Source organism: Schistocerca gregaria, chromosome 6 (assembly GCF_023897955.1).
Source record: "Schistocerca gregaria isolate iqSchGreg1 chromosome 6, iqSchGreg1.2, whole genome shotgun sequence".
Lineage (NCBI taxonomy): Eukaryota > Metazoa > Arthropoda > Insecta > Orthoptera > Acrididae > Schistocerca > Schistocerca gregaria.
The window spans coordinates 418,469,591-418,491,287 of record NC_064925.1 but is presented as its reverse complement, the minus strand read 5'-3'; the positions used below and the strand labels follow the sequence as shown (position 1 = coordinate 418,491,287).

Sequence of the window (21,697 nt, the reverse complement as noted above, 5' to 3'; positions counted from 1 at the left end):
TTCGGTTCTAGGCGCTACAGTCTGGAACCGAGCGACTGCTACGGTCGCAGGTTCGAATCCTGCCTCGGGCATGGATGTGTGTGATGTCCTTAGGTTAGTTATGTTTAATTAGTTTTAAGTTCTAGGCGACCTCAGAAGTCAAGTCGCATGGTGCTCAGAGCCATTTGAACCATTTGATTACAGGTTGAGGGTTATGGGTTATGGGTAACAGGTGATGGGTCATGGTTATGAGTTATAGCTTATGGGTAATAGATATGGGTATATGGATTAATGTAAAGGTCATGTTTAATGTACAGGTATACGGTATGAGGTAGTGTGTTACGTACTTTATTACTAGTTTCGCTTTTCGGCTCACCACATGCAACTTACCGCATTGTGTTGGCGATGATGCCTCGTAGAGGTCTGAACCTTCAACTCTCTGGTATAAGGGAAATGAAAATATGAAGACCGAGGCTAGTAATAAAGCAAATGGGCCGCGCGTGGTAGCCGTGCTGTCTAGGGCCCCTTGCCACGGTTCGTGCGGCTCCCCCAGTCGGAGGTTCGAGTCCTCCCTGGGGCATGGATGTGTGTGTTGTCCTTAGCGTACGTTAGTTTAAGTTAGATTAAGTAGTGCGTAAGCCTAGGAACCGATGACCTCAGCAGTTTGGTCCCATAGAACTTACCACAAATTTCCAAATTCCCAAAAAAGCAAATAATAAAGGACCTGTGGTGGTTTATCTGTACATTATTTCCGTGAGGTCGCTTTGTCTCTTGCAGTGGATGCCTGCGTGTGCTAAGCTGCGGCGGTATCGTGATGTTTGTGAACACCACCGAGCCGGTGAAGCACCAGCAAAGCGCCTCGGTGACGTCGTTTACTTCGCTTGCAAAGTCTCCATTCCGCTTCCCTGACCGGTAGAGTCAGCCTGAAATAAATTCCCTTATCGCCTCCAGAACTCGATTAAGGCGTTGCCGCGCTGTCTCATAAAGGCAAAGAAAGGCCGCGGGCATAAAACAAGTGGGATATCAGAGGTGCGGCGCGGGAAAAGTACTGGCGCCGAAATGCGCACGGGGAATGAAGAATGGTCTCATTTCCTGGGCTGGAGCGACGCGGCGTTCGCCGAACAGACGCCGGACCAGCGACGACATTCATCACGCGGCCTGCAGACCGACCAGGTGTTTGTGGCGAGCCGCCAGCTCAGGCCGCAGGCTGCAGGCTGTTCTCCCGGGCCAGCACGCGCGCGCTGTCGTTAGTATCTCGTCACGCACTCTTTTACTCATTTTCGACGTCAAACGGACGATTACGTATCAAACGTAGATCAAAATTCTCCGGATCAGAAGAGAGATCGCTCTCAAATGACTGATCGTCATTTAATCGCTGTAAAACGTTAATAAACGTATCTTTGAAAATAATTACAGTAGAGCGTCGATTACCCGAACGTCGGTCAACCGAACGTCCGCTTAACCGAACTGTGTACTCGCTCGCACCTGTTACTCCCCCACCCTGCAGTCCATCATCCCCCTCACTCCCAAACCAAGTTTCCCACAGTAGTCGCCGCACTGGGCCACCGCCGGCGGAACATTGCTTCTAATGGGGCCTTCACAAGGCAATTGTTGACCGGCCAAGCCGCCAGTCGCTGTGTTTCAACAATCAGCACACTTCTGTCGGCTCGGCACTGGCAGTAGAAGTAGCGGCAGTATCAAAGCTGTTCACAGCAACAGCTGCGCCAGCTTAGAGTTGAGGCGCGCTGCTCCGCGCAGTTTGAAGGATTGAGCGCCTCCAAAAAGAGCTTCTCACGGTGCAAACAGTGACCTTCTGTTCTCTTTTACGACCACTTGTGTGCTGCTGCGTGAAGAAGTGAACTTGACGATATAAAATGCTTAAACGTAAACGTGTTGTCCTTTCTATGAGGGACAAGTACGAGATTATTAAAAGGTTAGAAGAAGGTGAGTCTGCAACAATTTTATCCAATGAGTACAAGGTGGAGAAGTCGACAATTACGGATATAAAAAAAAAACAAAAGACGAGCATAGCAAATTTTAGTTATGCTTGATTTTACTGATGGATCAACAAGCCGTAAAACTATGAAGCTCACCACTAACACAGATCTAGATGATGCTGTTTACAAGTGGTTTACACAAAAGAGATCGGATGGAGAACCTGTCTCAGGTCCCATTCTGTGTGAGAAGGCAATGCACTTCAACGAAAAACTTGGAGGGCCTTCGAACTTTAAAGCGAGCACTGGCTGGTTAAAACGCTTCAAGTCAAGACACGGCATTCGTGAGCTTACAATACAGGGAGAAAAAATTGTGGCTGAGTCTTCAGCAGCTGATTCTTTCAAAGTCAAACTAAGGAACGTATACTGTGTGTATTGTTCATGCAAAATGCGTACGTAATATGTATATATTTTTGTTTAATAAACTGTGCCACATACTACATATTCCTATTGAAGTTGCCTTTGTATGTTACTTTGTAATACTAAAAGAGATGCCTGTTTTTATGAATAAATTTACTGTACAGTACTTCTTTTTGGCAAATAAACATGTACAATTCGATTATCCGAACAAACCAGTTTTCCGAACACCCATGTCCCCCAGTCACTTCGGATAATCGACGCTCTACTGTAATTCGCACTAGAGGCGAGAGTGGGAGTGAAAGCGGGGTGAGCAAGAAGCATAACACAGAGCACTGCATGTTCAACTGGAGTTCCTGCACGGTGGCTGTGTATAGCAGATTGCATCGCAGCGTTAGAGGTACAATGTTTGTAAATTATCTGCTGCAGAAAGTTTTCGACAACTCATGCGAGTTATAGGTGCACATCTAGTATGCCTCATGCAGTTTCTAGGAAACTGGGCACGTGTGTCACTAGCACCCAGTAAGACCCCCACCCCCCCACCCCACCCTAGCACCCCTACAGCTGAGAATAGGACTAAGGACTAAAAAGGGCTGACACATAAGCACAACTCAGGGACGCTTAGGACAATTTCAACAAAATTTGGTACATACATAACTCACTTTCTATGTTTTTAATCACTCTCTCCCTAGTCTCTCTGTCTGTTCGGTACAAACTTTACCATTGATTTTGAACTAACCTTACGAGAGCTACAGACGTGAGACTTTCAACATAGTTCAGAATTGGATGATTTGCTTTCTTGTCTGGTGCGTGGCGGAGTGTTCTTCGTGCACCACTGCCGTTTCCCCATTTTCTTCTTGCAGCCACGAACGGCTCGCGGGAAGAAAGATTGCTAGCAAGGCTCTGTGTGAGACCTAATCTCTCTCATTTTTAACTTCTTTGTGCTTGCGCAAAATATACGTAGGGGGAAGCAATATATTGGTTGACTCAGATGAAGAAAAATTGACATAAACATGTAATTTACCACATGTCTTTGTAGTAATCTCGTCAAGCTGTTTAAAATTGAAAAATTTCACACACGCAAGACTAAAAAGCAGAAAATAATTAGTTAAATAAGAATTTTTAATATAACAAGTTTTCGTGTTGAACTGAAAAGTATAAAATAATTTTCCCTAACTCCATACAGGTTCCTAACCCCTATTCAAATAGTTGTCAAAATCTGTGATTGTGAATTTGTAAAAGGTATGAAGATACTTCTAAGATTTATAACAAGAATGTGAGGCGCATGCAGTATATAACTGATACATGAGTAGTGCACTTCCTAACTATTATCTACTGCATGCTCCCCAAGTTTTTCGTTATAAATCTTACAAGTATTTTCTATTAAAAATTCAGAATAATATATTTTGAAGCTGGCAATCTGCAATGAGATGCATGAAAAACTAGCTTTTTCTTAAAATGGAGCGCAGGTTACCCAGAATACACTGATTTAGTATTCGATAATGAGAGCACTTAGCGACTTCAACAAAATTCAGTCATAATTTCATGCCTTTTAAAAAATAAAATTCGCTCACACATTTAATGTCAAATATTTAACATATTACTACATTTGTAAAGCAATTGGACGTCTGAAGCTGCGTTATATATGAGAGTTTGATTCTGTAAGGAACTGGGGATGGAAGAATTGACTGGGGAATTCTAATCAGGGAAGCGAATAAGATGACTTAAATAGCAGATCTAGCACAATGGATCATTTGCAAGTCGTGGTCTCAATAATAGAGAAACCATTACTTCACATGCGATTTACAAATTTTAATAAAGCTTTTCATTTAGTTTCAACGAAATCTATACTGCCAGCCGTTGTGAAACACGATACTGATTCAATCTTTCTCAACATACTGAAGCTTATGTGCGCTATTGCTTCAGCTTACATTAGCAATAGTGAGTAATTCACAACTGCAAGAGGAGTCACACAACAAGATTCAATATTATCAAAACTATTCTCAATAGCCACAGAGGAAGTCATCAGATATTTAAAATGGGAAAGCGAAGAACAAACGCAAGCTAATAGAACATATTTCAAGCGCTTTAGTTTCGCTGACGACATTGTACTATTTGTCTCTAGTCCAGACAAGATTCAACAACAAAGAGGAGAACTTAAAAGAACAGGTTTGAAAGAAGGTCTTGAGTAGTTGACAACGAATTTATCGAAACAGCTAACGAATGTTTGTATGTAAGGTAGTTTTCATCGACGACTGCATCGACAGCAGAAGGTATAAATAAAAGAGTAAAAATTGCCTGCAGGTTATGGTAAACTAAATAGGGTTTCCAAAATAAAACTTTTCTGTTTCTGCATAGTGTTTCTTTCGCTTTATGACAGTGAAATGTTGACTTGTAATGTGAAAAACATTCAAAACTGGCGCAGTGAGGGAGGGGGGGGGGGGGGGTTGAAGAGGCGATGCTCAACAAACAAAGGAGACATGCTCATGGACATAGCTAGGATAGAGAGAGAACACCAAGCAAATTGATGAAATAACAAACTAGAGGGGAAGATGAAATTACGTATCTAATGAAAGTTAAATTATGAGTGGGACATGTAGCCAGGCGAACGGATAGTACATAGATCAAGGGTCTAGACGTCGAACCTAATGGAAATTGGGAAGATGACCATAGAAAAAATACAGGATCGATATGGATACACACAGCTAATACCTGTAATGCATAGAACTGTGTAGTCGAGGTCACTGTCCAGCGGTTGGAATGATTAAGATTACAGGAGAAATCATGAGAGTGATAGGAGTCAATTTAAGGATGATACGGTAGTGTAGCTGTGATAAAAAAAAGAGTTTATGCGACGTGCTTTCCATTTTGCGCAGTGTTGCTGTCTGCGAAAGTAAGCTTTTTCGATCCGTTATTTCAAAAAGATTGCAACATTTTGTTCTTATGGTTAAATACTATTACGTTACGGAGAAAGACGACCATGTTACATTGTTTTGGCAACTTTCCGAGCAGCGTCATCACGAAAAGGAATAAACACAGTTAACTTGAAGAAGCACTGTCTCTGTTTCTCGCGCCTTTCCCAGACGCTAATATGACTTTCTGTGCAGTCGATACATGGCAATTGCAGTTGGAGGTGCCCATAATTGCTTTTTGGTCGCGATGATCGATTTATTCGCAGAGAAACAACGACCACAACGAACACTTCGGCGAAACAGTCTGATTACAGCCAGAAATATGCACAGCATACTACAATAGATGCTGTTTTGAATCTATTTCTCTTACTGGTAATTCTGATATATTTATTATCACTTTTAGTTGTTTTACGAGATCGCCCTGACCGTTGTCTGTTCTTATTGCTACTTCTTGTCTTCTGGCGGTGAAGGGTGTACTGCACTCACCCCTATAGACACACTACACTGTTTCGCTATTTGACGAATAGATAAAACTGCTTGAGTAAGTGCTACAATTGCAGCACGTTTTACTATGGATATCTCCATTCGTGGAACCATACTAGCGACGTGCACATTTCAATGTCACGAAGGAACTGACGTGCACGAACTACATGTTATGTATCATAGCAACGTTTGCCGTTCGCTGTGCAGATCACATCACTACAGGGAACTACACAGTTGCACCAAATGCGGCGTCTGTCGGCAAATAGTTAACGAACATATCAGAGAGGTACCTACCGTTTATGTACACAACATTGTTTGTTGGATACTATTGTATCTCGATGACCACAAACAAACCTCATGACATGTGTACAACTGTTGTACTACTCCTTTGCTTCCTCAACCGAACCCACGGTATTAGACACGCGGTATTAGACCTTATCTACGGAGAACTGGTTGTCATTTACTGAATGTATTGAAATTAAGGAGCAGTAGTGGACTTGAAACAAGGCGCCGGGAGTAGACGATATTCGTCAAAACTACTGGTAGTCTTGGAAGAGCCAGCCCTGCCATAGCAAAACTCTTCCATCTGGTGTGCAAGATGTATGAAACAGGCGAAATGCCCTCAGACGTCGAGAAGAACGTAACAATTAAGATTCCAAAGAAAGCAGTTGCTGACGACTGTGAAAATTACCGAACTATCAATTCAATAAGTCACTAACACGAATTCTTTACAGAATAATAAAAAAACTGGTAGAAGCCAACTTAGGGGAAGAATCAGTTTGGATTCCAAAGAAATCTAGGAACACGCGATGCAATCTGACCCTACGACTTATTTTAGAAGATGGATTAAATAAAGGCAAACTTACGTTTATAGCATATCTAGACAGTGTTGGCTGCAATACTCCCTTCGACATTCTGGTGGTAGCCAGGGTAAAATACAGGGAGTGAAAGGCTACTTACAACTTGTACAGAAACCAGACGGCAGATATAAAGAGTCGAGGTACATTGGGGGGAGGGGGGGGGAGCAGTGTTTGAGAAGGGTAAGACATGGTAGTAGCCTATCCCCAATGTTTTTCAATTTGTATAGTGAAACAGCAGTTAAGGAAACCAAAGAAAAATTTGGGTTATGAATTACAGTTCAGGGAAAAGAAATAAAAACGTAGAGGCCAGAATGAGATTTTCACTCTGCAGCGGAGTGTGCGCTGATATGAAACTTCCTGGCAGATTAAAACTGTGTGCCCGACCGAGACTCGAACTCGGGACCTTTGCCTTTCGCGGGCAAGTGCTCTACCATCTGAGCTACCGAAGCACGACTCACGCCCGGTACTCACAGCTTTACTTCTGCCAGTATCCATCTCCTACCTTCCAAACTTTACAGAAGCTCTTCTGCGAAACATGCTGAACTAGCACTCCTGAAAGAAAGGATATTGCGGAGACATGGCTTAGCCACAGCCTGGGGGATGTTTCCAGAATGAGATTTTCACTCTGCAGCGGAGTGTGCGCTGATATGAAACTTCCTGGCAGATTAAAACTGTGTGCCCGACCGAGACTCGAACTCGGGACCTTTGCCTTTCGTGGGCAAGTGCTCTACCATCTGAGCTACCGAAGCACGACTCACGCCCGGTACTCACAGCTTTACTTCTGCCAGTATCCATCTCCTACCTTCCAAACTTTACAGAAGCTCTTCTGCGAAACATGCTGAACTAGCACTCCTGAAAGAAAGGATATTGCGGAGACATGGCTTAGCCACAGCCTGGGGGATGTTTCCAGAATGAGATTTTCACTCTGCAGCGGAGTGTGCGCTGATATGAAACTTCCTGGCAGATTAAAACTGTGTGCCCAACCGAGACTCGAACTCGGGACCTTTGCCTTTCGCGGGCGAGTGCTCTACCATCTGAGCTACCGAAGCACGACTCACGCCCGGTACTCACAGCTTTACTTCTGCCAGTATCCATCTCCTACCTTCCAAACTTTACAGAAGCTCTTCTGCGAAACATGCTGAACTAGCACTCCTGAAAGAAAGGATATTGCGGAGACATGGCTTAGCCACAGCCTGGGGGATGTTCCCAGAATGAGATTTTCACTCTGCAGCGGAGTGTGCGCTGATATGAAACTTCCTGGCAGATTAAAACTGTGTGCCCGACCGAGACTCGAACTCGGGACCTTTGCCTTTCGCGGGCAAGTGCTCTACCATCTGAGCTACCGAAGCACGACTCACGCCCGGTACTCACAGCTTTACTTCTGCCAGTATCCATCTCCTACCTTCCAAACTTTACAGAAGCTCTTCTGCGAAACATGCTGAACTAGCACTCCTGAAAGAAAGGATATTGCGGAGACATGGCTTAGCCACAGCCTGGGGGATGTTTCCAGAATGAGATTTTCACTCTGCAGCGGAGTGTGCGCTGATATGAAACTTCCTGGCAGATTAAAACTGTGTGCCCGACCGAGACTCGAACTCGGGACCTTTGCCTTTCGTGGGCAAGTGCTCTACCATCTGAGCTACCGAAGCACGACTCACGCCCGGTACTCACAGCTTTACTTCTGCCAGTATCCATCTCCTACCTTCCAAACTTTACAGAAGCTCTTCTGCGAAACATGCTGAACTAGCACTCCTGAAAGAAAGGATATTGCGGAGACATGGCTTAGCCACAGCCTGGGGGATGTTTCCAGAATGAGATTTTCACTCTGCAGCGGAGTGTGCGCTGATATGAAACTTCCTGGCAGATTAAAACTGTGTGCCCAACCGAGACTCGAACTCGGGACCTTTGCCTTTCGCGGGCGAGTGCTCTACCATCTGAGCTACCGAAGCACGACTCACGCCCGGTACTCACAGCTTTACTTCTGCCAGTATCCATCTCCTACCTTCCAAACTTTACAGAAGCTCTTCTGCGAAACATGCTGAACTAGCACTCCTGAAAGAAAGGATATTGCGGAGACATGGCTTAGCCACAGCCTGGGGGATGTTCCCAGAATGAGATTTTCACTCTGCAGCGGAGTGTGCGCTGATATGAAACTTCCTGGCAGATTAAAACTGTGTGCCCGACCGAGACTCGAACTCGGGACCTTTGCCTTTCGCGGGCAAGTGCTCTACCATCTGAGCTACCGAAGCACGACTCACGCCCGGTACTCACAGCTTTACTTCTGCCAGTATCCATCTCCTACCTTCCAAACTTTACAGAAGCTCTTCTGCGAAACATGCTGAACTAGCACTCCTGAAAGAAAGGATATTGCGGAGAGTTTGCCGATGACATTGTAATTCTGTCAGAGACAGCAAACGACATGGAAGAGCAGTTGAACGGAATGGAAACTGTCTTGAAAGGAGGATATAAGATGAACATCGACAAAAGCAAACCAAAGCTAATGGAATGTAGTCGAATTAAATTAGGTGATGCTAAGGCATTTAGATTAGGAAACGAGCCACTTCAAATAATACATGAGTTTTGCTACTTGGGCAGCAAAATAACTATTGATGGCCGAGGTAGAGAGAATACAAAACCTAGACTGGCAATGGAAAGAAAAGCATTTTTTGGAGAAAAGAAATTCTTTAACATCGAATATGGATTTAAGTGCTAGGAAGTCTTTTCTGGAAATATTTGCCTGGAGTGTAGCCATGTATGGAAGTGAAACATGGATGATAAATAGTTTAGACAAAAAAAGTAGTACCTTCCAAGGTATGGAATAATAGAACAATGTTGAATGATAGATGGGTAGATAACGTAACTAATGATGAGGTACTGAATAGAATCGGGCAGACAAGAAATTTGTGGCCCAACTTGTGACGAAAAGAAGGTATCGATTGATAGGCCACAATCTTGAGACATCAAGACATCACCTATTTAGTACTGGAGGGAAGAGGGGTAGGGGCGGGGGGGGGGGGAGTAGGGTAAAAATCGTAGAGGGAGACCAAGAGAGAGGAGCAGTAAGCAGATTCAGAGGGATATAGGCTAAAATATTCTGAGATGAAGAGGCTCGTACAAGATAGAGTAGCATGGAGAGCTGCATCAGACCAGTCTTCGGATTGATGACTACAACAACAAGTAACTGTTTTGGATATCAATTTTAAGTTGTTTTGAAAGTTACATATGATACATCCGTATTTGATAACTCACTAAAAAAAGGAAAAAAAAGATAATTCCTTCAATCAGAAATCTTATATCGAACGACAGAGATTCTTTCAAGTTAATGGCAAAACAGCTAACGTCGTTCACATAAGGGAAAACTACTTCAGAATTTTCTACGATCTTGCTCTCTTAGTAAATAGTAGGTTTTCTCGGTTACAAGAAATTCATTCCTCAGATCTTACATATTAGTAAACATGATATATTGTAGGCCTTCAGCGGTTGCCGGGCAACGCAACTAGCACTACTACAAAATTACACACTCGCAGTCTCCGCAGAAACTTTGATAACACGTTTTTTAAACTCGTTAATTCGTGATACAAAAATATAATGTTGACTTCCCTCACGGGCGGTTTCGGAAGGATGACAGAGAAAAAACATGGCTAACAAGAACATTCTCACCATCACAAATATTTTAAGATTATCTTTCTCAGTATGAGAAAATTAAATAACTCATCTAATATTTGAATTCACAACAAGAGATTTACGATGCCATCTGTTGAGTTTGGGTCTGAAAACTATCAATTCTAAGTGTGATGCAGAACGAAATGTAACTCTTTGCTATTTTATTTTTGAATTAATCACCAATTTGGGTAGCAGTTCTTAATAATAACATTAATTGTTTGTAAAATAGCTTGAAACAAAGTAACCAACAGACCTAAACTATACTATAAAAGTGAAAGTATTGGCGTTTCTTAATTAACAATATCAAGAGTAATATATTCTAATTTAGGGCTTCAGCACAGAAATTAAATCATCTCATTTCTGTGTTTTGCTCCATGTCACAACAGAAATCGCACTCATTTTGTTTCTGATGTACTCGTTGACACTAAAGTTGAAATATGTGATCATCAGATTACAGAAATAAGAAAATATTAATTTTTGCTGCAACGTGCAGCAATACTACTTTAATTCACCAGCACATATTTTAGAGAGTGTAGCACATTATAATTAATTGAGCCCGTAGCACACTCTCTGTAAAATGGCGCAGGCGCAACAAGAAGAAGAAGATGAATTCGATCCCCGGCTTGACTTCATCATGAATTATCTCATAAAATCCTTACGAATAAAGCCCGAGAAATGGCTTAAAATGATTAACACTGACGAATTTAAGGTGAGATACTGATAAATTTCACCTACATTTTCATTTTCATTTTCATTGTCTGCTAAACGAAGCAATGTGCTTCAAGTTCTGTCTGTAGATTATCGCTTGCTGCTGTCAAAGAACTTAGTAAGACGAGGATATTACTAAATTTCTTTGTGTTTCACTTGCATATAACAGGCATAAATTGCTAATTCTAAACACAAATGAGGCTTATTTTTTTTTACGAAAAGTCCTTTTTGCTTTCAATTATGCCTTTATTGTTAAAACTACCGAAATCGTTGGGCAAGATACTTAGCTGTCTCAGATTGGATTAGACAGTCTTAACTAGATTTTGGTATATATTGACGTAACTCGAAGGAACAATACACTCATTCAGAAAGTTTCTGAACGTGTGTTGGCATATCTTTTTCTCCGTGAACTCTGAATCACTAAATTTTTTCTCATTTCATAAAACAGTTGCATGTGTGTCCGTAGCTATATATTTTGATGAAAATTTGTTAAACTGTGTTGAGTGATGAGAAGCCGGAGGCGTTTTATATGTGGTGTTTTTACGCAATTTCCTAATGGGCTGATGTCTGATCATCTGTTCCACCCTACGTCAAAAATTCATATACCGAATAAGGCAAGAAAAGGATCGACTTGGAGAGGAAAATCATGCATTACGGAAAGTAGCAATTGGGCTGGGAATAGGTAGAAGTGACTATTGAAATCCAGGTACACAGAAGAACCTCAGTGGAGTTTGGAAAGGATATGACAGATGCGGGGAAACTGAAATTTTGATGTGACACTCTATTACTTCTTTCATCTCTGACAATGATTTCCTAACGTGAAAAATGCGTCGTTGTTAAGAGTCCCTATTAAACAGTTGCTCCTCGTCCCCCCCCCCCCCCCCCCCCCCATCACTCCCCACTCAAGAGTGTAGGGAAATCAATTAATTGGTCGGAGGAATCTTAGTTAAGCACCAGTAAACCTCCGGTACTTTAAAGAATCTAGCTCCCATGTATAAAACAACTTCTAACGTATGATTATTAATAAGTAATGTGATAAATATTTGCTTTAATCGAGTAAGTGAAAAAAGTTTACGATAGGTTTTGAAGCAATGCTTAAAGTTTGTTAGAATTACTAAACGATCTCATTATGAAACACTGTATGAATATAAACTGGGTAATTTGATCTCAGTTTTAATAAAAAGCTAGTTTACCAAGTATATTAATGTTTGTGACGTCATATCTCCAGAATTGTGTCGCATAATGATATAGTTTTGCAGGTACATTCAGTGATACGAGTAGATACAGTATACAAAGTGTGTCGCGAACAGAGCTATTAGTAAAGAAGTAATATTTTAAAACGTCACGGCGGATGTCAATGTTTTCTGCGCGCCATTTTAAGTACAAGATAGTTTTCACCCTTCAAAACGTTTATGACGTCATATCTGCTGAACTATGTGTCGTACAGTGATGTGGATTTGTAGACTCGTACAGTGACACATGCAGATACCGCCTGCAAAGTGTGTTACCAGAGTTAGTGGAAAAGAATTATAAATAAAAAGGTCATGCGCGAAGTTGAAGTCTTAAAAGCGTGCAAAGACTACGTAGCTTACACGCATCTAAATGTTTATGACTACATTTCTCCTGAATTATATGTCGTACAGTGATATAATTTTGCAGTTACACATAGTGGTATGTGTGGATGCTGTCTCCAACATGTGTTACGAATATACTTATTAGTAAAGAAGTAATAAATTAAAACGTCGTGCGTGATGTGTCATACCTGATGCACGAACAGCGAAAATATAGGAAAAGATAAACTTTTTTCCTTTTCATCATTTTCTGCGGTGTCTCAGCTAAGAAAAAGTTTCAAAAAGAATTGACATTAAGTGTAAAGTTTGTTGGAAGTCGCTAAGTGCCCTCAAACACTGAATGAATAATGTCCGGGTATTAGCACGCCATCAGTTACGTTGCTTCGAGACAAACTCACAGTTTCTATTTTTAATGCTTGTTTTATTGTGACAAACTTTTAACTTCCGATTATATATCTTAATGACTAGATTATGACAGCATTAAATGTTTTTAAATTCGGTCCATTATTGCGTGAAATATTGAAAATAAAATTTTTGTTGCCCCTAGAAACCGTTAGGCAGGCAACTTGCAAATTGGTTTGCGTAGCATGCCCCAACTACGGGGATAATCTTATTGTAATATAGATTGCCAGGTTAGCCGAGAGCGCTTCCAGGATTCGGATAGGCGCGCCGGTCCCGGATCGAATCCGCCCGGCTGTTTAACAACGAGGGCCGGTGTGCCAGCCAGCCTCGATGTGGTTTTGCACATCCCACTAGGTGAATACCGGGCTGGTCCCCACGTTCCGCCTCAGCTACATGACTCACAGACATTTGAAACAAAATTCGCACTCTTTCGTGAGTTACATTAGACCCAGACTGCTGGGGTATACTTATTCTGCCCCAGGGGATCGGGAGTGGCAGCAGGACGGGCATCCGATCACCCCTTTAAATTAATCATGCCAAATCCGAACTTAACCCTGCCGACCATGCGCATGATGCGGGACAATGCAGTGGCAAAGAAACATGAAGACTGTGCCGCTCAAACCAACGCTTGAACTAGTTTACATTACTTACTGCGTAAATAGTCTGCGAGAAAACATTAGAGAATAGTGTCCAGAATGAGATTTTCACTCTGCAGTGGAGTGTGCGCTGATATGAAACTTCCTGGCAGATTAAAACTGTGTGCCCGACCGAGACTCGAACTCGAGACCTTTGCCTTTCGCGGGCAAGTGCTCTACCAACTGAGCTACCGAAGCACGAATCACGACCGGTACTCATAGCTTTACTTCTGCCAGTATCCTTCTCCTACCTTCCAAACTTTACAGAAGCTCTTCTGCGAAACATGCAGAACTAGCACCCCTGAAAGAAAGGATACTGTGGAGACATGGCTTAGCCACAGCCTGGGGGATGTTTCCAGAATGAGATTTCCACTCTGCAGCGGAGTGTGCGCTGATATGAAACTTCCTGTGGCACAGTTTTAATCTGCCAGGAAGTTTCATATCAGCGCACACTCCGCTGCAGAGTGAAAATCTCATTCTGGAAACATCCCCCAGGCTGTGGCTAAGCCATGTCTCCACAGTATCCTTTCTTTCAGGGGTGCTAGTTCTGCATGTTTCGCAGAAGAGCTTCTGTAAAGTTTGGAAGGTAGGAGACGGATACTGGCAGAAGTAAAGCTATGAGTACCGGTCGTGAGTCGTGCTTCGGTAGCTCAGTTGGTAGAGCACTTGCCCGCGAAAGGCAAAGGTCCCGAGTTCGAGTCTCGGTCGGGCACACAGTTTTAATCTGCCAGGAAGTTTCATTAGAGAATAGTGATTTCTTCATTCTTAGACGTAAGCGGTTTGGACTATCGCAATAGACCTGTCTAATTCGCAACTGCCTTTGGAAAAAGTGTATCCCATCCACTTCTTCCAGGTGTTTATTATCCGCGATCTCCTTAAATAATTTCAAGCGAATTATGAAGGGTTTTTCTCCGTTCGTGCGCGAATAGGCTAGTACCCTGCCACTATTGTCCCCGCTATCAACAATGTGTTAAACTCTAATTAATCTTTGCATTATAGCATTCTCCACGGGAGTTCTCAATCCGCCCCCCTCCCCGCCCCCCCACCCCCCCCCCCCAGAATCTGGAGTACGGGGCTACTTTTTATTCATATACAGAGTGGATAATCATTATTTCTCTGGTATTAGTGTCTTTTGTGTCACATATAAAATTTAGCTCTTATGACATGTCTTGAAACAACACATTTACATCAAAAATTCTAAATTTTTTTGCCTTGACTCACCCTCCCCACTGGAAAAATTTCTGCGGACTGGGTGAACCAGAATTCCACCAATAAATTTTCAGAGGTGGTTCAGGAACACCATCTAAATATTTTGATATAAGGGACCCATGGACTCCAGTGGCTTGTTACTGAATAATAATGTAATTACGATTTATTCGGTTTGTTACCGCAATCACCGCTGGTTCTGTAAAAATATCTTTACAACAGTGAAGGAACCTGAAATTTGCAATAACCAAAGTATGCAACATCCAGCACAAAGTAATGCAACAACACTGAAACGCAAAAGTGCTGTGACGTGGTTGCCGTCACTGCGAAAATACACTCCTGGAAATTGAAATACGAACACCGTGAATTCATTGTCCCAGGAAGGGGAAACTTTATTGACACATTCCTGGGGTCAGATACATCACATGACCACACTGACAGAACCACAGGCACATAGACACAGGCAACAGAGCATGCACAACGTCGGCACTAGTACAGTGTATATCCACCTTTCGCAGCAATGCAGGCTGCTATTCTCCCATGGAGACAATCGTAGAGATGCTGGATGTAGTCCTGTGGAACGGCTTGCCATGCCATTTCCACCTGGCGCCTAAGTTGGACCAGCGTTCGTGCTGGACGTGCAGACCGCGTGAGACGACGCTTCATCCAGTCCCAAATATACTCAATGGGGGACAGATCCGGAGATCTTGCTGGCCAGGGTAGTTGACTTACACCTTCTAGAGCACGTTGGGTGGCACGGGATACATGCGGACGTGCATTGTCCTGTTGGAACAGCAAGTTCCCTTGAAGGTCTAGGAATGGTAGAACGATGGGTTCGATGACGGTTTGGATGTACCGTGCACTATTCAGTGTCCCCTCAACGATCACCAGAGGTGTACGGCCAGTGTAGGAGATCGCTCCCCACACCATGATGCCGGGTGTTGGCCCTGTGTGCCTCGGTCGTATGCAGTCCTGATTGTGGCGCTCACCTGCACGGCGCCAAACACGCATACGACCATCATTGGCACCAAGGCAGAAGCGACTCTCATCGCTGAAGACGACACGTCTCCATTCGTCCCTCCATTCACGCCTGTCGCGACACCACTGGAGGCGGGCTGCACGATGTTGGGGCGTGAGCGGAAGACGGCCTAACGGTGTGCGGGACCGTATCCCAGCTTCATGGAGACGGTTGCGAATGGTACCCCAGGAGCAACAGTGTCCCTAATTTGCTGGGAAGTGGCGGTGCGGTCACCTACGGCACTGCGTAGGATCCTACGGTCTTGACGTGCATCCGTGCGTCGCTGCGGTCCGGTCCCAGGTTGACGGGCACGTGCACATTCCGCCGACCACTGGCGACAACATCGATGTACTGTGGAGACCTCACGCCCCACGTGTTGAGCAATTCGGCGGTACGTCCACCCGGCCTCCCGCATGCCCACTATACGCCCTCGCTCAAAGTCCGTCAACTGCACATACGGTTCACGTCCACGCTGTCGCGGAATGCTACCAGTGTTAAAGACTGCGATGGAGCTCCGTATGCCACGGCAAACTGGCTGACACTGACGGCGGCGGTGCACAAATGCTGCGCAGCTAGCGCCATTCGACGGCCAACACCGCGGTTCCTGGTGTGTCTGCTGCGCCGTGCGTGTGATCATTGCTTGTACAGCCCTCTTGCAGTGTCCGGAGCAAGTATGGTGGGTCTGACACACCGGTGTCAATGTGTTCTTTTTTCCATTTCCAGGAGTGTAGTTCCAACATAGCGTCATTAATGCCGCTCTTGCATTACGTTCAGTGATCCTGTACACGAGATACATATCGGCCAACTTTGAATCAGTAAACCTATCCATTGTACTTCTGGGTATTAGTGTTAACTCAACAACTAACGCATGCTCAGTACCGAACAGATTTTAATGCAAACTTATTGATACCTAACGAGTAAAAGAGAGCAGCAGATACCGTCAGCGGATGGAAACAAGAGAGACATTTGCACTGTTGTGCACTATTGTCAGAACAGTAAGGAAACGAAGTGCAATAACTTTGTAACGAGCCGCCACAGACCGTAGTCCCTTATACCAAAATCTCTGAAAAACCTCTCAAAGTTTCCTGTCAGATCACCAAAATTAAGCGCTGTCGGACTGGGCTAGCACTTGGATGGGTGACCATCCGGTCTGCCGAGCGCTGTTGGCAAGTGGGAGGCACTCAGCCCTTGTGAGGCAAACTGAGGAGCTAGTTGACCGAGAAGTAGTGGCTCCGGTCTCGTAAACTGACATACGGCCGGGTGAGCGGTGTTCTGACCACATGTCCCTCCATATCCGCATCCAGTGACGCCTGTGGGCTGCGGATGACACGGCGGCCGGACGGTACCGTTTTGCCTTCATAGCCTGTTCGGGGGCAGTTACAGTAATAACAAAGAGCTAGACGAGTTGCAGTTGTTTTATAAACTACTATTTAAGTGAAATATTTTCGACCAAAAAATTTAAAACTGATCCTGTGTGGGAAAACTGAGGATTAGGTGGAAGGGGAAATAGCGCGCAAACGTGTATCACTCTCTGTTGAAGTAATTTTAAACTTCGAAAATGCCATTTTGGATGCGAGCGTTACTAATCCATCCGTGGGAATCGGACGTCGCGAACTATAAAGAAAATCCACTTTATTAGAATTGACGTTTTCGGGGTGTGTCTAAAAATGCAATCGTATGTTAAAGACTGACTATATGATGCAACTGAATAGAGTATAGTTTTTCACAGTTGTGTACGCAGACTATTACAATCTGTCTTCAGCTCCGTGTGAAATATTAAAAAGGATAAGACTGTCAATTTGAAAAGAAAAAAAATTAGAAATTTCACGGTATTCTTAAAATTTTACAAAACATGAGAGCAAAATACAGAACTGACGTGATGTGACAAATATAACAAGAATGCATGAAGCACTAAATCTCAAAGAGAATGAATGTGAGAACGTAGAATCCGAAGCAAAAGTAAATACACAATATTCCCATTTACAGCCGCACCCATCAGCCACCGCGCCATTTGCGCGGACAGTTTGGAGTGAGCATCAGAAGCGCATAACTGAAGTTTCGTCACACACATACGTAGCCTCCAAAGTCAGGTGATTACATTACAGCGTAAGGATTCCCGTTAGCACGTTGTAGGTTTTGAATGCTAGTGAGTCGCTAATACACCCATATTGCATTTTAAATTAGCACGACTTTTGTTCGCTCGATTCGTAAGCACCTTAACAAATCTGGAACGAACATTCCTTAAGGGGAGGTTTACTATCTTTGGCCCGAAAAAAGCATTTTTTGGAGAATTTTTTTCTCGGGATGTATTATAGATATCAGTGTCAAATTTGGTCAAAATGTTTATTGATATTTCCTCTACAAATTGGAATTTTTTAGACCGGAAAGGTGGAAGTGCCGTCGGAACGAAACAAAATTTCGATGTAAACCTCCACGCGCGGTATGTCACAGGTCAGCCGGCTCGTCTGAAAACAAAATTGAATCGATGTTAACGATGTTTATAAGATTCTTTAGGAGTTATACCTCGCTTAAGTTATTTGGACCATGGGAAACAAAATGGCTGCCTTTTGAAAACAATAGAGTTTTTTCATCGATTTTTCGACTTCGTCGGCCAAGCAAAAATATTTATAGTTGATGGATCGGAATAACCATTGGTACAACTCCCAGATAATTTAGTTAGCTTCGTCGTAAATAAAGAATCATGCCAATCGGTTCAGTAGATTTGAAGTTACCATGCCGCCCGATAAAAAAGTCATTTCGAGAAAAAAGCGTTTGAAGTTTTGGCTACATACAAATGCAACTTACGTTCAATCTGCTATTCCGGGTCCATAAACAAGTCCTACCTCCTCCTCATAGATGGCGTTCTGCTTGATATGGGACATCCTGCGGTGCTCCAGAGCCGCTCATACGGCCGGTGGCAAGCAGGTTTTCGGCCGCTTAAATCTGGTGGTCGTCCGAATGTTTTGCGAATTGCGTCGAGTAGAGTCCCAGGGTGACGTCCATAGCTGTCATGGTCTTCAGAATTGCTGAATACCCTTCGTTGAAGCTCCTCACTGCGAGGAAAGTCACAGTCTCCACAGTCTTCGCAGCAGAATGCAAATGCTTGGGGGCTAACTTCCAAACACAAGCGGTCAAACTTTCATTTGAATTTTGTACAAATAACCCGTCCTCCGAAACAAGAAAACTGGTGCGCGAGAAAGGCCGATTACAGGCAAGTGCATTTCTTTGTTCAACCGCGAATAACAAAGATTTCCGTCCCGTATTCGGAAAAACCGTTTCAGGGGTGGATTCTAAACACTTTTATGAATCCAAAAATACAGTTTAAAAAAATCGATAGTAAACCTCACCTTAAAGCTCTTAATCTGGTTCACCCTGTACAATTGTTTTATTTAGGACACCTTGGGAGTCCGCAGAAATTCTAGTGGGGATGATGAGTCAAGGCGTAAAATTGCCATTTTTGAATTTTGAATTAAATGTGTTGTTTCGAGACACAGCTTAGATGCCGCTGCTTTTTATTGATGCAGGAGGCTCAGTGCCGGAGTATAAGCACTTGGTTTAGATCCCCGATCAATCCTAAGATTCTTACCCGTTACTAATCACCTGTTTCAGCTCTGGCAATTTTGTTTATGTGAAAAAAGTGGTGAATTATACCGTTAAATTGTAGGTCCCTCTATAAATTGGTGGATATGTCAGTTCAAAGGTCGGAGGAAGGCAAATGCATACCGCCACCAACAGGACAATGCCTGGTAAAGCACTGTTGTGTTCAAATCAGTCTTTGGATATATCACAGCTTTACTACAGGAAAAGAAGGAATAGCCTCAGCTACTTTATATGTTTTGAGTTTCACTTAAACGAATTACTTAGTCTGTGCTTTCATTAATTATGCTGCGACAGCACTGTAAAATGCCAACGGCCTTGCCGCAGTGATAACACCGGTTTCCATCACATCACCGAATTTAAGCGCTCTCGGGCCGGGCTAGCATTTGGATGGGTGACCGTCCGGTCTGCCGAGCGCTCTTGGCAAGTGGGGTGCACTCAGCCCTTGTGAGACAAACTGAGGAGCTACTTGGTTGAGAAGTAGCGGCTCCGGTCTCGTCAACTGACATACGGCCGGGAGAGTGGCCCTCCATATCCGCATCCAGTGACGCCTATGAGCTGAGGATGACAAGGCGGCCGGTCAGTCCCGTTGCGCCTTCATGGCCTTTTCGGGAGGAGTTTAGTTTCAGTTTTTAGCACTGTAAAATGGCATCCTAGTACGTGAAAGTGACAATCTGTCAAAAAACTTCGAATTTGGAGCTACGACGTGGAGCGAATTAGCGGTTTGGTACATTCTGAAACATTTTTAGGGATGAAATTCTAAAGTTTCTACTTTCTGGTACCGTTTCTTTCATCTTCATTTATCCTTGGGAAACTAAAGTATTAATCACACGCAATCACTCTCCACATCGTAATTACTAGTACAATAGTTAGTTACCTTTAAAATAAGCGCAATAGCTTTAATACCCGTATAATCAAGAGGAAATAGTTCACATTGTCAAACATTCAGGTGGTGGGCAAAAACATGGAAGCACCAGAAACACAATACATTAAAAAGCTTAATGCGATGCAGAAAAACCGTTGGCATTCAAAACAGCTTCCAGGCGTCTCGGAGTGAATGAATACAGATCCTTTATGGTTTTCAAGGGAATTTTATGCCATTCCTCACGCAAAATAGTGCCAATTTCAGTTAAAGATGATCAGGTGGATAGCAATCACACACCATTCTTTCCAAAATGGATCGAAAAGGCTCAATGACACTGAGATCTGATGACTGCAGTGGATATGGGAGATGCGATAATTCATCCCCGTGCTGACAAAACCAGTGCTGGACGATGTGAGCTGTGTGAAGAGGGGCGCTGTCGTCTCGGAACACCCCTATCACCGTTGGGGAACAACCATTGTACCATGAGATGGAGTTGATGAGCCAAAATGGCCATATACTTCTTGACTTGCAAAGTAACCATGGAGCCCATGGAAGAGCACAATATTTCTGCCCAAACCATCACCGAATTCCGCCATGTTTCACTCTTAGGATATAGACTAGGTCAGAAGGTGGAAACAGTGTGAAACAAGAGACATCTGAACAAATGGCTTTCTTCCATTGCTCCATAGTTCAGGTTTTTCGGCTTCAACAGCACGTTTCCCTTTTATGCGTATTTGCATGGCTGGTGAGAGGTTTCGGAATCTCAGTTCACCGTGCAATTCCCTGCTTCTGGAGCTCTCCTCGTGTAGTTTTGGTGCCGACAGGGTTCGCGAGAGCGGTATCCAGTTCTGCGGCGACTTTTGTAGCAGTGGTGTTATAGGTCGAAATGCATCCTCAACAGCACTGCACAGTTCTACATCAACATCTACATCCATACTCCGCAAGCCACCCTACGGTGCGTGGCGGAGGTTACTTGAGTACCTCTATCGGTTCTCCCTTCTATTCCAGTCCAGTATTGTTCGTGGAAAGAAGGATTGTCGGTATGCCTCTGTGTGGGCTCTAATCTCTCCGATTTTATCCTCATGGTCTCTTCGCGAGATATACGTTGGAAGGAGCAATGTACTGCTTGACTCTTCGGCGAAGGTGTGTTCTCGAAACTTCAACAAGAGCCCGTACCGAGCTACTGAGCGTCTCTCCTGCAGAGTCTTCCACTGGAGTTTATCTATCACCTCCGTAACGCTTTCGCGATTACTAAATGATCCTGTAACGAAGCACGCTGCTCTCCGTTGAATCTTCTCTATCTCTTCTATCAACCCCATCTGGTACGGATCCCACACTGCTGAGCAGTATTCAAGCAGTGGGCGAACAAGCATAATGTATCCTACTTCCTTTGTTTTCGGATTGCGTTTCCTTAGGATTCTTCCAATGAATCTCAGTATGGCATCTG

General features: G+C 43.7%; 1 protein-coding gene across 1 annotated transcript in view; it reads left to right on the top strand.

The window, feature by feature from the left end:
* Window positions 1-1,038: 1,038 nt before the first annotated feature.
* The window catches only part of LOC126278898 (dynein beta chain, ciliary-like), a 195,301-nt gene continuing 174,642 nt past the window's right edge, over window positions 1,039-21,697 (top strand). Inside the window, exon 1 of the mRNA XM_049979173.1 lies at window positions 1,039-1,154. Coding sequence (XP_049835130.1) covers window positions 1,039-1,154 — 116 coding nt within the window. The remainder of the gene's footprint in view (window positions 1,155-21,697) is intronic.